This window comes from Chroicocephalus ridibundus, chromosome 3, assembly GCF_963924245.1.
Source record: "Chroicocephalus ridibundus chromosome 3, bChrRid1.1, whole genome shotgun sequence".
Classification (NCBI taxonomy): Eukaryota; Metazoa; Chordata; class Aves; order Charadriiformes; family Laridae; genus Chroicocephalus; species Chroicocephalus ridibundus.
The window spans coordinates 79026826-79043838 of record NC_086286.1 but is presented as its reverse complement, the minus strand read 5'-3'; the positions used below and the strand labels follow the sequence as shown (position 1 = coordinate 79043838).

At 37.0% G+C, this 17013-nt stretch overlaps 1 protein-coding gene across 12 annotated transcripts in view; it reads left to right on the top strand.

The window, feature by feature from the left end:
* Positions 1–17013, top strand: part of ARMC2 (armadillo repeat containing 2) — a 114305-nt gene that overhangs the window by 58255 nt on the left and 39037 nt on the right. For 10 of the 12 annotated variants that reach the window (XM_063329814.1, XM_063329822.1, XM_063329821.1 and 7 more), the window contains 3 exons: positions 8970–9040; positions 12825–12917; positions 15838–16016. In XM_063329814.1, the coding sequence (XP_063185884.1) occupies positions 8970–9040; positions 12825–12917; positions 15838–16016 (343 nt within the window). The remainder of the gene's footprint in view (positions 1–8969; positions 9041–12824; positions 12918–15837; positions 16017–17013) is intronic. The other 2 variants (XM_063329823.1, XM_063329820.1) reach the window with 1 other exon arrangement.

Here is a 17013-nt window from a genome sequence, read left to right as displayed (position 1 = left end):
CAAGGGGTAAAGAAGGAATGTCAGTTCAGTCTAGGTAGGACTATAGTAACAATGGATTTAGATTGAATTTTTGTTTAGAATGAGAATGCTTATGCAAGATTTAAGTTAGGAAGGTGAAGATGCTGTGGTTTTCAGACTCAAATATATTTAGACTTGTATTTTTAGGTGTTTTTTTATGGTTAGAATTAGGCTGTCAGTTATCTGCTTGGTTGAAGATACCCTTCCACAAATAGATATTGTTAATACTTTCCTGTATTAGGCAGAAGATGCAAAGACTATGAAGAATAAAAAGGATAAGGATATAGGTTTTTCATCAACCTCTATTATTCTTCTAAGCCATACTATTTAACATGTACATGAAGTTCTTTATCAATAGCCTGTATAAATTCTTTTTTATTGCTGGAGCTGTCATAAGTAATGGACTATACCCATGATTGTGTTTATAGAGGAATTGTTATTTGCTCATCTTTAGGATGACTCAGACTGTAGTTGGCCTATTTGTCAACATATTTTTGCAAATTATGTTGCCTTTCTACGGTTCATCCTTTTTCATATCAGTGGTATCAGTTATAGTCTCAGTTAATAGTTTTCGATCCCTTTGTTTTTGTCTTTTCTGGTGGCGTTACTTATGATATAATCCTCTACAATTCCTGAAATAATTTCAGGACATTTATATTATCAGTTTTTCAGTTATTTACATGCTTTTGAAAAGCTTTGTGGCTGAGAAACAGGATTGACTAGAGGTTTGTGTAATTGGTTTAATACTGTAATTTATGTTTCTTTAAGCTGTCCACAAGTAATTTACTATGTGTCTGTTATGTTTTCTAAAAGGAAAATACTCTTTAAGAATTGAGCTGTTATGCTAATTCTTTTTTCTTTGAGGCACACCTATTACTTATTTCCACATTGTGTTTGTATCTATCTAGTTTGTCCCTGAGATGGCATCATAGAAAGGAAAGTTCAGTAGTAGTTGAGCAAAATAGGGGCACATTCTTTTAAGTGTCTTACTGAAGGTCAATTCTTTGTCTAAAAAGATGGAGTGCCTTTCAAGTGCTAAGTTATGGGTCACAAGAAATCACCTGATTTGAAACAAACTCTGCAAAAGCATATTCCCTACTGGTCAACCAATGAAAGACAATACAGAAAACTAATTCTGATGTCCTTTTGGCAACGTTAAAGGTCTGGATAGTGTAATTAAATAGGAATAAATGGGTTAATGAAAAATGCAAATGTTAATTGGCCTATGGAAAAATTTCTATGAGAGTGAATGATACAACAAAATACTCATTTTCCTCAATTTTCCTAAAGGCTAAAACCAATTTCTATGAGTTGCTTTGGCAAAACTAGTAGGAAGTTGTTTAGTCTTCCTTTCAAAGTCTACAGGGCAGCGTGTTGTTATTAAAATCAGTAACTATGGTTTAGAGTTAAAACTTGTTTCCTGGTCACTAAATACTTACACTGGAAGAATCACAGTAGCAGAGGGCTTATGTGCTAAAGCGATGGTTCCTAAGCATTGTATAACTGAACATTGTCTGAGAAAATAAGTCGCAGTCTCTCTCACTTGCTGGCTGCGCATCTGACTACCTTTCTCCTTTGCTTTGGGGTTCTTGCACCGCCTTGTCCCTTGCTCAAGGGACAAGACGCAGTCTGCTGCATCATCCTTCTTGCCCTGATTCCCAGGGCCCCCATTAGTTTCTTTAAACTTTCTCTGGAGCCGCCATCCATCCTTTTTGAGACAAAGCTGCTGAGTCTGGCTATGCCCTGGTAAACTTGGTCTAGAGCCGTAGGTATCTTTGCACCCTGTTCACCAATGTTCCTGCCAAGAGACCTGATGGATAGTTCAGAAGACCAGAGTTCTGAATGATTTAGAAAAATTATAACTGGCAGTGAGTACATCAGGAACCCACTGGCTGATACGCCCCAGAGGGTTGTGCGGCCATCCAGAGAGATCTTGACAGGCTGGAGAAATGGACTGACAGGAACCTCATGCAGTTTAACAACGGCAAGTGCAAAGTCGTGCACCTGGGGAGGAACAACCCCAGGCACCAGTATATGCTGGGGGCCGTCCAGCCAGGAGGCAGCTTTGTGGAAAAAGATCTGGAGGTCCTGGTGGACACCAAGTTCATAGAATAGCTCAGGTTGGAAGGCATCTCAAAAGATCATCTGGTCCAATCTTTTGTGGAAAAGGGAGCCTAGATTAGATTACGTAACACGCTATTCATTTGTGTCTTGAAAACCTCCACCACACCTGGAGTGCTATGTCCAGTTCTGGGCTCCCCAGTGCAATAGAGATACGGAGCAGCTGGAGAGAGTCTGGCTACTAAGATATTGGAGTCCTTCATATGAGGGAAGGCTGAGAGGGCTGTGACTGTTTAGCCTGGAGAAGAGAAGGCTCAGAAGGGGTCTTATCAATGTATAAAAATACACAAAGGGAGGGTGCATTGTGACACCTGCATTTGTTGCATGACAAGAGCTCTTCTTTCTCCCCTGTGGCAGGCACTCAGAAAAGGAAAAATTAGTTATTTTCCTGTGACTGTTCTTTTTAGAGACTTACTGGTTGTATATACTTTCACAACACATCCTTGCAGCTTTTCCCTTTGTAGTCCATATAGAATTTGGGAATATACACAACTGCTTAAATAGCCAAATGATCCTTAATAGATAAGGAGGCATGCCATCCTGGATACTGCTAGCATTAAAAATAAACCCAGATTACAGTGTAGATAATCACACTCTGAATATACATGTCAGTAACATCTCAAAGAACAGACTTTCTAAATGGCATGTCTCTTTCAGGATTACTCACAATCAGGGGCTCTGAGCTCTGATCTAGGTGAAAGAACAGTTTTGTGCCTAATAGTCCTTTTGACACATCTGGCTTGCCTGAGCAAGCCCCCAGGATCTGATTAGCATTGCTCTAAATCTGTTCTTCTTACCACTTAGTGAAATGTCTTGATTTTTGGGCGTAGATACATGATGTCTGACTTTCCAATGTACACAACGTATGTTTGTAAAATCAGTTGTTCAGTGCTTGTATTTATGTATAAACAGTCTGCATCTTATACTTACTGCAGCGCCTAGGCCTTTTTAGAGCCTTGTGAAAAGTTAGAAATTGCTTGCCTAGATGTCTGCAGACCTGAAATCATCGATATATCAAGGATCCAAAATAGAATTTGTAAAAATCTGAGTCACATTTTTGGGTTTTAAATTAACTAGAAGAAAGGAAGTTTGTGGGGCTTAAAGGGGGTGCAATGAAGGAAAATAACATTGGGGGGAAACTGAGTGACTGTTGAGTGAAAAACATGAAGGCAGAAATTGAAGGAGAACTGCAGGCAGGGCACCACAACAGCACCTTCTATTTGCTGGAGGCATCTGAGAAGCTAATTTTTGGTCACTTTTAGAAGACACTGAGCAAGGTGGACTTTCAGTGTGAGCTATTATAGCTTTTGTATATTTTTGTTACATAGTTTGCTAGTGTACTTTTAGATAAAGTACAACTGGTTTTGTTTACCTTATTAAAAATAAAGACAAAAAATAAAAGGTCTCTAAGTACAAGCAATGAAACTATCTGGGGCTTAGATTTGCTTACGAGGAAGGAACTTAGAAGATTAGAGTTGTGGTTCTATAGATATAGAAAATGCTCTGCAGATATAGATGTGTAGAAATTGTATGCTCAAAATTACAGTCTCTGACTTAAGAAAAAGGGCATCAAAGAAGTAAAAGGAAATCAAGGGGCAATAAACTCAAAGGCCTTAAAAATTTATTTAAAAATAAACTGAATCCCATCCCCCAACTAAATATTACTTTACTTTAGAAAACGCTACTAGAAGTTAGCAATGAGGCCAATGTTTTATCAAGAGCACATGGATGATAAGAGATCTTTCACGTGGTGGCAACACAGACTAAGGCTTCTTATCAGGAAGGAACTTCTGAAGAGTTTTTTCTGTGAGTGTCTGTACTTACCAGTTTTCCTCTTGATACATTAAAAGAGGTAGTTGAAGACAGGTTTTTGGACTAGTATTATTGTAGTTTATGCAGGTGAACGCCTTCAGAAGGCAGTGTGCTGTGTGTTTTTCCAAGTATCTTCCAAGTTACCTTTTCTGGTTTAAATGTTGATGTTTGAGATTTACTACTCCTTGCAAAGCTTTGTGTGGAGCTGACTGAGCGAAAATGGCGTTTTGTTAGTCAGTCTCCATAAAGTCCTTGGATGTTAAGCCTAATATTCCTTCTGTTTCTGTCAGTGGAAGCCAGTTTGGTGGTTCTGATGTCTTCAACCACCCCCAACCCAAAGAAGTTGCCTTAAGCAGTCATGTAGAATTCGCCAACAAAAGATACCTATAAATACAAAGTTAAGGGTGCTCTGCAGAGTCTTGTTATCTTCTGGATCACAAAGTTGGTAATTCATTGTCATTTTCTTGTTGTAAAATGGTAAATAAATCTATTTCCAGACACCAGCTAGTGTCTACTGTGTATGACTTCCTCACAGCGTTTACTCAGGGCATGCTGTCCACTGTCTGCATGTGAGTAGCTCTCTGCCTTTGTAAGACTCTGTTCAGATTCTGGTTTACATGATAGTCCCAGTTCCTACCTCTACTTGAAGAGAGAGAGTTCACAGATTCGCAGTTTACGTGGGTGCAAGAGAAGAGGCTCATTATCTCTGGAGGAGCAAAGTCATGTGAGATCTTTGCACCTGCAGAAGCAGATAGTATGGGGCTTATGGCCTTTTCCATACCACTGCCCTTATCTTTTGCTCATTCCCTGTTATTCCTACTCTACTCTGGAAACTAACCATCATATTCTTCATCCCTTAGTGCACTACCTCAGTTACTGCACTCCTCTGTTCTCACACTTCCATATTTTCTAGTGTCGCCTCCCAAAGTTGTAAGAATATGTAGGTGTTACAAGAGCCTCACCATGAGGAGAGGGTAGTGTCTAGAGGGAATGCCTTTGAGTTTGACAATTCAGAGAAGAGGATCACGTTCTCTTTTCTTTCCAGTTAAGCTTTGCTACCTCGCTGGTCAAAGGTGCTTGTTAGAGACAATTCTGTAGAGAAGCATTAACTTGTTTGTATTAGGCTATGTGTCCCTCTTACCCGATAACTAAATAATCGGGGACAGCAGGGCTACATCTGCACTAATAATTAATAAAAATTGAATAAAGGAGTTACTCTCTGGCTTGGTGGCCAACTGCAGTGTCACGGGTTATGTTAATACAATGAAAGTATCTCTAATCCCCTCCCTCCCACGCACAAAGTGTTGTCTGGGAATGTCCCTACATCTGTTTGTCTGTGCCCTGTGCCAAGACACTTGTCAAGGAAAGTACTACCTTTCTTGGGCCAAAACCATAGCAGGGACCATGCTCATGCTCTAACTGTATGGAAAGGTGTGGCCCAAAACTCAGGCCTATTGCCAGACTGTAAAGAGGCGGCCAGATTCTCAGATGTTTAAGGCTCTGCAGTATGGGGAGAGAGCCCAGGCACTATTTCTCTATTGGGATCTTATACCCACCTTTGTGAATCAGACCTTCCTGTCGTGTGTGGCTTCTTTGGAGAGAACTAGACCAATTCTTTGCCTCTGGGATGCAGTTCTGAGAAATTGCCATGGTTTCAATTGGGATAGACTTAACTTTCTTACTGGCAGCTGGTATAGTGCTATGTTTTGGATTTGGGATGAAAATAGTGTTGGTAAAACAATGATGTTTTTAGTTGTTGCTAAGCAGTCAAGGCCTTTTCTGCTCCTCACACTGCCCCGCCAGTGAGGGCTGGGAGTGCGCAAGAAGTTGGGAGGAGACCCAGCTGGAACAGCTGACCCCAGCTGACCAAAGGGAAGTTCCATGCCATATAACATCATGCTCAGTATAAAAAGGTGGGGGGGGGAAGAAGAAGAAAGGGGGGGACACATTCGGAATTATGGTGTTTGTCTTCCCAAATAACCGTGATGGAGCCCTGCTTTCTTGGAGATGGCTGAACACCTGCCTGCCGATGGGAAACAGTGAATGAATTCCTTGTTTCGCTTCACTTGTGTGCGTGGCTTTTGCTCTACCTATTAAACTGTCTTTATCTCAACAAATGAGTTTTTCCTCACTTTTACTGTTCTGATTCTCTCCCCTGTCGCAACTGGCGGGGAGTGAGCAAGCAGCTGTGTGGTTCTAGCTGCCGGTTGGGGTTAAACCACGACCGAAATGTAGTTTTCCCTGGAATACCACTGAAGGTGAGACTTTGCAGATTTACCATTAACAAGAGGCTTATGGCAAGAGCAAGCAAGTAAACATCTAAACATGCAGAGTTTCTGAAATAAATGCTGCTTTCACTTAATTATGCATTCTTTCTCCAAGGAAAAATACTGAACACACCGCTGCAGTGCTGGCTCACCTTCCTTTTGGAAGTCCTCGTAGTCTGTGTACATTCAAGAAAGCACTGTTCCTCATAGTGGCTACTATGAGGACTACTGTGGCTCCCTCATACGAGAAGGACAGAGATGATCCAGTTGCCAAGTTCTTTTTCCTCTGTAAATCATCAGAGCCTCTGTCAGTTGATTTCTTGATGAGTCCCTTATCAGATGATCGGATTTCTGCCAATTGACTTTGTTTCCAAGGCAACCACTCTCTTGACAAGCCAGTTCCCTTCAATAGTAGGTAACTTATTTTTTAGAGTAGGTTGATTACATTTTAACTGCATAGTTCTTAACAAGATATTGCTGCCTAAGTTTCAGCCCTGCATGAAAGTGAAAAGATAACAAAGAAACAAGACTCTGTAAACTAAAATGGAGTTGGCAGCATGGTAAAGATACATAAAGGGATTTTATAATCTCTCACAACATTCATAAATTGTACATACTCCCTATAGATAAGCCTGCCCACCAGTCATTCTCATTTATGTACGTATTCAGTGTATTCTTTTTCTGTAAGTAATGAAAGTTCCAGTTAAGCTGTTTAACTTATGAGGACGTTTCCCAAACGTACAGGTAGTTCTGTGAATACCAGCAGTACAGCAATCTGCTTTCCTGCTCATCTAGGTCTCTAAACTGGTTGATACTGGTATTTACAGAATCATAGGTTACAAACCATACCGTTTTTTAAGGCACTTCAGACTTTGACATGATCTTACCCTTCATCTTGCATATGTGGTGTTTCTATCTGATAAATGTTCAGGTTACCACATCCTTTGCTTTAGTGTCTTTTCTATTCACCTGTTTTTGTTTCCTACAAAACTTGTAGGATTGTCTTTGTTGAGGTTTCTTGGATTTACATTTTAGGGAAAGAGGCACAGGCAGGATATAGTTACAAAATTCTTTTTCTGAGGAAAGCAAACTCAGACATCTGTATTCATGTAGGCAGATAGTATCATCATGGCTACCTGTAATTCTGAAGGTGCTGATTTCTGAATATAGCTGGATTAGCGTTTGGTGGCTGAAGTCAGGCTATAGTCTTGATTTCAGGGATGGCTGAACCTTGTAGAATGATTTCTTAAACTTTTAAAGTTTGTAGGACAAGATATTAACATAAATTGAACTAAATTTTGATTTCTGTTAATATGTTGAACTGTATTTAATGTGTGCTGTAGAAACCTTTCTTACAGATGTCAGTCTATTTTAGAGTAGAGATGCAAGCACTTGTCTACTTTTTTTTTCTTTTTTTTTTTTTTTCAAAGCATTGCTTTCCCAGAGGAGTAAGAATTGCTGTATATGAGCTGAAATAATTTCAAGGTAGTTTGTGTAAGCATTTGGATTTTGGAGCATTTAAATCCTCGTGCTGTAAAAAGAAAGCATTATTCACTGTTAGCCATAATGAAGCAAGTGTTCCTCTGTAATGTGATTGCTTGGGAAATTTTTGACTGATCACAGTGAGCTTTCCAGTCCCTTTTGTAGGCAAGTGATCTTACAAGAGCTTTGTCTTTTATTCTGTCTCCATCTGTTGATAGGATGACTTACATCTTCTGTCTGGACTGGCAGACAGGATTTAGGCGCCAATCCAGCAAACCACTTAAACAACAGTTCAGCTTTAAGCCTTATAGCAACTAAATTAACAGGTTTTAAAAAAATAAAATTGAAATAACATTGCTAAAACACTACTGTTATCTTTAGACAGAAATTTAGGAGATTAGGATATTGGTACATGAACTATAAATGGAATGAGAAGTGTTAAACAGATGAGAAGTATAGAAAACATAGATTAAGACCTTTGTCTTTAGTACAGAATTTAAAGGAGGAAAGATTCCTGTTTACTAGCAAAAAGAGTCTATATCTTGTATATTTCTTTTAGATCAGGGCTGCTAGTGTGTTGCTCGGCAAACAGAATAGATTTATCACAGATGTATGGAGTAGTTTCCTCTGGCCAAAGAAAGACTAATCATACAATCAGCGGGAATTATGGCATTACTCACTGTTGCTTTTCAATGAAATGACAACATACGTGTTTCTTGTACTAACAGAACTAGTGAGCACTATGCAGTTAGCAATACTTCACAGGCAGACCTGGAAATTCTAATATTTACAAAAGGGTTACTATAATGTTTGTTGCTTTGAAAATTCTTCTCGTTTAAATCTTTTAAGTGTTAGTTCTATTGGAAGAAATCACTGTCCTTGTGAATGGATGAACTTAGAGTTTTAAGCTACTTCAGATAATATTCAGTTAATGAAACTGATGATAAAATAAAAATTGGCTCTTTCTCAGTTTAGTTTGTTTCAGCTTTCAGTTTTATTGTACAAGTGAAAATGCTTTAAGTTTTGTGTTCCATAACGGTGACCTCTTGTGGTGTAAATATGTCAGTATTTCTGAAGAAGCTTTTTGTAATACATACTTGAGGAAGCTTTATTTATATGTCATTTTTAATGAGCAGATAACCTACAAACTTATTAAAATAACTTCTAATCTTTTCCAATTAGATCTCATACTGAGTGCATGTGAAGAAAGAAGCATTTTGAGCATTGTATTCTAACATACTTTGTGTGTGTCTGCACTGTATCTTTTAGTGACCAGATGAAAAAGCCGGACACAAGTTCAGCATGGCCAAGGAGTCCAGGCTGGAAGAAAAGAGTAACAGGTACTTCATAAGGCATTTCAATCTCCAGTCAAGAAATGTGAACTACAGTGAAATAGAAATAACCGAATTTTTGTGATTTGATCTTTTTCTTCTTTATTCACTGAGTAGTATTTTTGGTTTTCTAGTTGTATTGGATTTTTTTACTGTTGTTGGTGAAGAGAAACAATATTGAAGAGATCTTCACTCTAAAAATCTGTTGATGCTTTCCTCTTGTTTTTCTCATATGTAGGCTTAAGAACTTGCCAGTCCACTAACAGCTTGTTTGCCCATCCCTTTTTGTAAACTGGCATAGTTGCACAGAAACTAGTAAAGTTATGTCAAGCTGTATTAGCTAAAGACAAAGATTCTGGATTACCCTGTAGGGATGCATTTTGTTAATTTTACATAACAGATTTTAATTAATATTTCCTGATAGCCGGCACATACATGGCTAGGGCATATTTGAGAGTCTGGTATGGAAACCTGAAGTTTCTACTCTGCTATTATTATGCTTTATTACTATTTTTCCAGAACTGAGAAGTTGAATTATTCTGGATCATTCTGGCGAAGGCTGTAATGTGCTCTGCTTTCATTTCCTTCAGAAGAGCTGAGAGTGTTTACCATGTCATGGGAGTTAGTATTCTGTGGGGCTGTGTCTTCTGTTTTATAAGCCTTTTAATTTATTTGTGCTATTTTATTGGTGCTGTTGAAAAAATCACGTGTGCTATTAGGATTGTTTCTTTTTATATCTACTTTTTCAACATTATGTAGCTTCCTTAGTTTGTGCATACTTCATCTTTAATCCCAGAATAAACAGTGGGATAGCAGTAGGAGTTCTCAATCATTTCTTCCTCTATAGTAGGGTCCTGGAGGGCGTGTTCATTTACAGATTATTTCTATTTTCTGATATGATTTGTGTATATACTTTCACATTTTAGAGAGGAGGTAGGCTGTTTTAATACTGATACATTCGTAGCCACTCAGTATTCCACGAAAAGGCTAAACATAATAAGTCAGGCAGTACACAGCTTTTGAAAGCTCAGTGTTGCCAAGGCTCTTGTATTTACATGCTAAAAACAGCAACCAATAAATGTAGACTGATTAGTGATTATTTTTTTTTTGACCAGAATGCAAAGCTGTGGTTAAGACCTATGAAAAACTGAGACAACGAACTTCAACTTGCTGAATTCTTTTGCTTGAGTGTTTTTGCTGTTGAATTGCGATTCGCTCAATTAGAAGGTTCAGGACAGCTTCTGCAACATTTTAAATACAACTAGTGCCATAATTTTTCATTAGCACCTTAAAAATCTCCCAGGACTGAGACACATACAAGCTTACAAGTTATTAATGTTGCTTTTATTTATAATAAAATCTTTCCTATTCATTCTTATTGCTAGGATTAATACTGTTTCGTAAAAGCTGATTATCTTTTTTTTCCTAGTTATAAGAGATATTTGTTTAAAAAAATGATGCCATTATGATTTTTAGGTTGCTGTATTTTTCTGCTGAATGTGAGACAACTGCAGCAGAATGGCACGAAAAATCAGTTCATTTTGTTCTGAACTAAAAATTGAATGGCTTGGTTTTTGGTTTTTTTTCTAGTGAGAAGTTTGGTCATATCTGCATGTGCCTACGTGAACTATTCTTATTTTTTGCTTAATAAAGTTAGGCATGTGCATAGTTAGAAAGTCAGGCCCATCTTTCAGTTTAAGAGAGGTAGTTACAAATTGGAAAGAACAGAAATAATCGAGTCAATATGTGGGTTTTGTGGCAGGAAGGAACAGTGCAAACTATTCTAGTGTTATTTCAGCTGTGCTCTTACATTATCCGAAGTAGAACTTTCACTTCATTGCAAATGCTGCGTAATGTTTTATTAATTAAGCTACTTGTTGATCTAAATAAGGCTATTAACTCATTTGATCTAGAAAATAAAAAAGGTTTGCAAAATAAGTAATAATAATATTACCTAATTACATATACTAATATGTATATACATGCACACACTAACAATACAGTTTTTGTAATATCATACTTACCAGTGTATTACTTAGGAAGCAGCAGCATTTTTGTATTATCTGTTGAAACAGATATAATCGATAGATTCATTCTGTGGAAAATATAGGCAGACAGCTAAAGTTAATACAAATACACAAAAAGAATCTGGATTTTTTTTTAAAAAGCAAGCTTTCAAAATCATCAGGAAGTTTTTAATGTTTCTCTGTTCCAAGTAATGCTCAGTAGACAGTAATTTTTTTAAGATCTGAGATACTGTTCTCATGATGCAAACCTCTTAATATCAGTGTTCTCATGTAGGACAGTATTTTTTGTGTTTGATAATGATTATGTTAAGAATTTACACTGTCATTTAAATGCAAGAGCTAGTAACGAACAGTAGGATACAGTTTCTGACAAATCTGTTGCTTTAAAAAAAAAGTATATATTCTAGTCTTAATGGCTTTCTTCATGTTACTTAGTGGGATTGTGTGACTTTTATTTCCCTATTTTAAAGAAAAGAAAAGAACAAGCCAAACCCCATCTTTGTAACAACAACTTCGATTGTCTGCAAGATAAGCAGCTTAACCTAATCTTGAACTCCAAAAAGATGCCTACATGCACCTTGTAAGCAATTGTTAGATCCTTTAAAACTCAAGTTGCTCTGAAACTCTGGCTGTCCAGCTGTAGTGGGACAATGGTCAAGACCAGAATTCTGTCAATTCACATACTGCCAGATGAATGTGAAAAGGATGTTCAGCAAGTAGGAATAATTCCTAATGATGTTGTATCCATATGAAAGTCAGTGCTGGAATCCATTTTTCAATAAACTGTGCTTCACCAACTCCTTTATCCAATCTGAAAACAGATCCACGCTCCCAGTCTTGTTTCCAGGAGAACGCCGGACTGCTGATTTTTTTGGTCTACCAATTTTTAACTTGATGTCTGCTGATAGACCTTTTTTTTGTCTTTTCTTTTTGAAGCAAAGTGTAAAAAAAGGGAAATTTTTTTTTAAAACTTCCCTTTGTGAAGTGGACAAGGTTTCTGATAATGAGCAGTAGCTCTTTTTCAGTCACTGTGTAGGAAATTGGTTGAGGATGGCCAAGAAAACTGGGAGTTGGTTGTCTTCAAGGCTTCTGACATGTTTATTGGAGGCAAACCATCTTTCAGATATCTGTAGTTTGCTATTGATTTCCCAAGATCCTGTGTGAGAAATTGTTTAACGTGACAAAGAGTAGGAGTGAAACATGCATTTTACAAAAATTTAGTCGAGAAGTTCTCAAAACTAATTGCGTGTAATCGTTAGAATTGCTTACAGGATATAATAGCTAACAAGACTGTTTTTCCCTAACTGACCAAAAAGTCAGTTAACCAAGCTTATTGTAATATTGTGCATGTGTACTAGAAAAAATTGTACAATCCTAGAAGATTGTCTGTAGTATGGATATTTTTTAACACAGAATAAGCTGTCACATGGACACAGAGCTGAAAAATAGTAGGACGCATTGATGTGAAAGTAGTCATTACTTTCCAATTCAGCGATGAAATGAAACATTAATGTCGGCAAACAAAAACAAATCTGGCTTTACGGTACAGCTTTACATATCAAAACATTTATCCATCTAGTTTTGTTTCAAACTTATGTTTTTGAGAAAATCTAAATAAAAACAAAAGCTTCAGTAGATAGAATAACCCAGAATATAGCAAAATGTGTCATTTTTAGATTTTTTTTTTCTGACTGGTGTAGCTATTTATTTGTGTAAAAGCTGAAACCTTCACTGAATATGTGCTTTGTTTTGAATGTATTTTGAAGGCTCAGAGGATGAAACAAGAATAAATGAATTGGAAGAGGAAGAAATCTTTTGGCATATAAAGATTCTACCAATTCTGCAGGAACTGGAAGAAGGTGGGTAACACTGTTCTTGAAAGGGAGTATTTTCTGTACTGTTTCCTGCGAGAAACATGGGACTCATTTGTTTACTAGAGAAGAATAACAGTAGTTGGACTATGTAGCCTTATGTGCTTTCATATGTTCGGTGACTTTGCACTGTAAAACTGGCCTGGGCAAGTGTCTGTAGGTGGCCCTGCTTGAGCCAGGGGGGTTGCACCAGATGACCTCCAGAGGTCCCTTCCAACCTCAAGCACTTGTGATTTTGTAAAAAATAAATACTGGTTTAGAGAAGATCTTTTCTGGTTAAATTACCTTATTTTAGACAACATAGCTCTGCCAGTTTAGCAGTCAGTGATGAGGTAATAGTTTTAAGAATGCAGTACTGCACAGATTCACTGTTTTAAGCATAGACTGTGTTGAAGGTTGAAAACTAAGGAAATCTTAATGAAAATTTTCATCTGTGCTTAAAGTGTTAGATGTCTCAGAAAAGTATGCAATGACCCAGAATATTGAAGCAAAATTGCGTAAATCAAGTATGGCTTGAAAGATTGAACCCTGAAATCCATTTTAATGTTTCATTCAACGACTTGTTTAAGCGACTTCTATAGACATTATTTTTATTTGAATGGTAGGAATATAGAAAGTAGATTTATTTTTACAAGCGCTTAAAAGCGAGTGTCAAATTAGGGGATTGATTCTGTTTTACAGGATCTTTTGCAGTGTTCATTATAGCATGGTACAGATTAAAATATTTTTTTGCATAATTTTGCAGATGTTGAGGAGTATGAAACACCTGTACAGTACTGAGTGATTCCCAAAATATATCATTATTTTAAAAAGACAGGATTCTAATTCCCACATCTGTCAGTGATACGTACTAAAACAGTGATCAGGAAATTTGAAAACAGCTATGCAACTTCACATTTTCCTTGCTTAACGCTGAGGTTGTCAAATATGAGCCACTGAGTTAAGTTTTGCATAGTGAGATGTTCTTTATAGGTAAGCAAAATATTATTTAGAGGTAAAATCTAATCATGTCTTTCCCTTGTCATGAATGTAACTAAGGTAAATCAGTTTTCATGCCCCTTTTCCTCAGTCTTTACTCGATTTGGTTAGCGTTTTGGGGTTTTTTTTTTAGCTTTTTTTAAAAACTTGATTATGGGTTAGTTTTTCTAATAATAAATGAAATTATCAAATGATACTTTCTTACCAGTTGACTGAACGTAGTACTACAAAAACCTTAAAGTTAAGAGTTTTGCTGCTTCTTGTATATTCACATCGATTGTAACTGAATTGCATCATTGCCTTCTGCAGCTGCATGTTAAATTGCTTTATTTAGGCTGTTTACTGCACAATTGAAGTTTTTCATATCAAAATGAATGTTAGAATTCCATAATTTTAAGGTTTTGAGTGGATCCGTTGGTAATTCAATATTTTTAAATTTTGTGTGCAGTCACTTGCTTCATACCTTTCAGCTAATTCCCTGCATGTGCATTCAGGTCACAATTCGTTTTTTATGTATTAATAGAAAAGCCTTTTTCTTCCCCTTTCTTCCTCAGAAATACTTGCAGAAAACTCTCAATTCAAAAACAAATCTGAAGTTTAACCTGGAACTTAATATTGTCTTAAATCTTATGAATATCTTATGAATGATTGTTACATGACAAAAACAAGTAGAACCCCAAATTTTCTTTTCCTAGAGGAGCAAATACTTTCATTTTGTTACAGTCCAGTACTCAAGGGAGGATAAGCCTCAAAAATGCCCCATGGGATGAATAACTTTTGTTGTTGCTAATTTTGATGAAATGGAGTGGAGTCCTTTCAATTTTGGTTCCTTGACACTCCTATTTCACTGCTTCCTGGAGTAGAGGGTTTAGAATCATGCTAAATTTTGTTAAATTTTCTGTCATGATGGGAGTAGAAATGGAATAGTCATTGCTGTTGCTTGAGTGTGATGATTGCAAATTGAGAGCTTCCCGGCACTGCTCAGCATGAAAGGTGGGTCCTTGAATCTGCCAACAGGTTTGGGGCCTCAGATATAATGTTTTTTGTTGTAATTTCCTGTCCATACATATTTTATCGCGAGTGCTTTGCCTCCTTGAATACGACTCTATTTCAGCTGTGAAGTACATCCGGAGTAAATGCAGAGTTTTTGCAGGCAGTTTGAATGGCTTTATATGGTGCTTTATTAGTGTCACCTTGTAGACAAAAGCAAATGTACGAAAAGAAAAAAACAAACAAACAAACAAACAACCCCTTAAATTTTAAAATAGGCAAGACTTTTCCTTTTGCCTCTAAAGTAAACACGTACATTATTCCATTGTGTTGAGATGCAGAATTTGTAATAGTTTACTGCAGGTTTTATATTTGTATTTTTTTAAATAGTGTCTGAGGGACTCGGGTTAGGAGGTAGATGACTTTTACGTCAATAGGCCAACAGTCCACTAAAATATATCTTGCACCTCTGCTATGCATCAGAGAGTTCTAACGAGTTTTTACACTCACTTGTTTGTAATCCCAGCAGGGTTTGATATATTTGGTTATGTATGTGGGCAGAAGAATATTCCTTAACTGTCTCTTTTTCACATGTAATGTTTGTTGGAGCTCTTTAAAGAAATATATTCAGATTCACAGTTTCCTGGTAGATATTTGGTCACTCTGATTATTAAGCATTAAAGGTGAGTTTCATTTTAGCTTTAGGTATTATTTTGGCTCTGTGATTTCTTGCCTTGAATCTCTTCTTTTTGGAAGAGCAGAATAAAACTTTCTGAGAATCGCATTATCATTTTAAGAGATTTATTAGGCACCTTATTTTTGTTGTTGTGGAACCTATTCTTTATTTTGTTCTCCTGTGTCTTTGTCTATTGAAAGGCTCTGGAAGAGGTGGCACCGATGATAATTTTTTGTTTTTCTCTCCCTTCCTGCCCCCTTCAAGTAGAAGACAATATAGAAAATCTTTGTCTGGCTTGCACCAAGCTCTATCAAGCCTTGAATGAAGGAAATATGCTTGGCAAAAGATTTAAAAGGAGAAGTGTGCTTCTGAAGTTATTATATAAACTTGTGGACGTTGATTCAGATCCACTTTGCCTGAAGCTGGCAAAGATTATTCTGGCTGTAAGTGTTTTAAAATGCTGTTTGGTAGAATGTGAAGCTCAAAATTGTGAATTACAACTTGCATTTAATTAATTTTTCATTTCATATTTGTAAACTGTGTCTAAACTAACCCTTTCCTAAGCACAATTTCTTGCCATATGGATACTAGTCTCCCATTCATCCAGATCGGCACTTGTTGGAGCCTATATTTTGCAGAGAAAGTAGGTCTGGGGGACGAAGGAGGGACACAAAATAGGATAGCTAGCGTATGGTGGCAGGAATATTGCTTAGGCATGGAAAAGAGACAGTGTCCTTAGCTGGGATACACAGGCAGGGATTTAAACAAAACAATAATTTAAAAAATTACACATGGAAATGAAGCTTAGTTTTTGAATCATATCTTGACCTTATTAAACACCTTTATCTGAAAATACCCAAGCAGTTTTGGTTTTTTTTTTTGTAAATTGAGTAAGTGTAATTATCTCTTTCTCCAGTATTTACAGTTAAAACTCTCAATTAAGTTGGTGCTTTTGAACCTATTGGTTCAGCTTCTACTAAGTGTGTATGGACAGTCACTGGTGAAAGGATACCACCTAGCATTGTGTTGTAGACATTTAAGTAATTTGTGTGTGTGTGTTGGGAGAAGGGACTCCTTTAAGCTAGTGTATGTTATCTTATTCAGAAGATATAATTATATATTCGGATACTGCATAGATGTAAGTGGTGCTTATAAAACACAAAAGTTATTTTACAGTCATTTTTCTGTGGCATCTTTTAGAAATCAAGAACAAGAGAAGAAATTGCCCTTGAAATGCCGAGAAGAGATTTCTCATTGTATTTTTAACAGTTTTACTGCCCTTTCATGATCTCTCAATGACCGTTAGTACATCATAAGATCTGTTTTCTAATATTTGAGAATAACTTTCATTATGACGTGTATTGTTGTGCTGGAGTTCTTTGTGGTGTGGCCATAGACGCCAAACCAGTGAATCCTGGGCAGAATTTCTTTCTAAGAGTG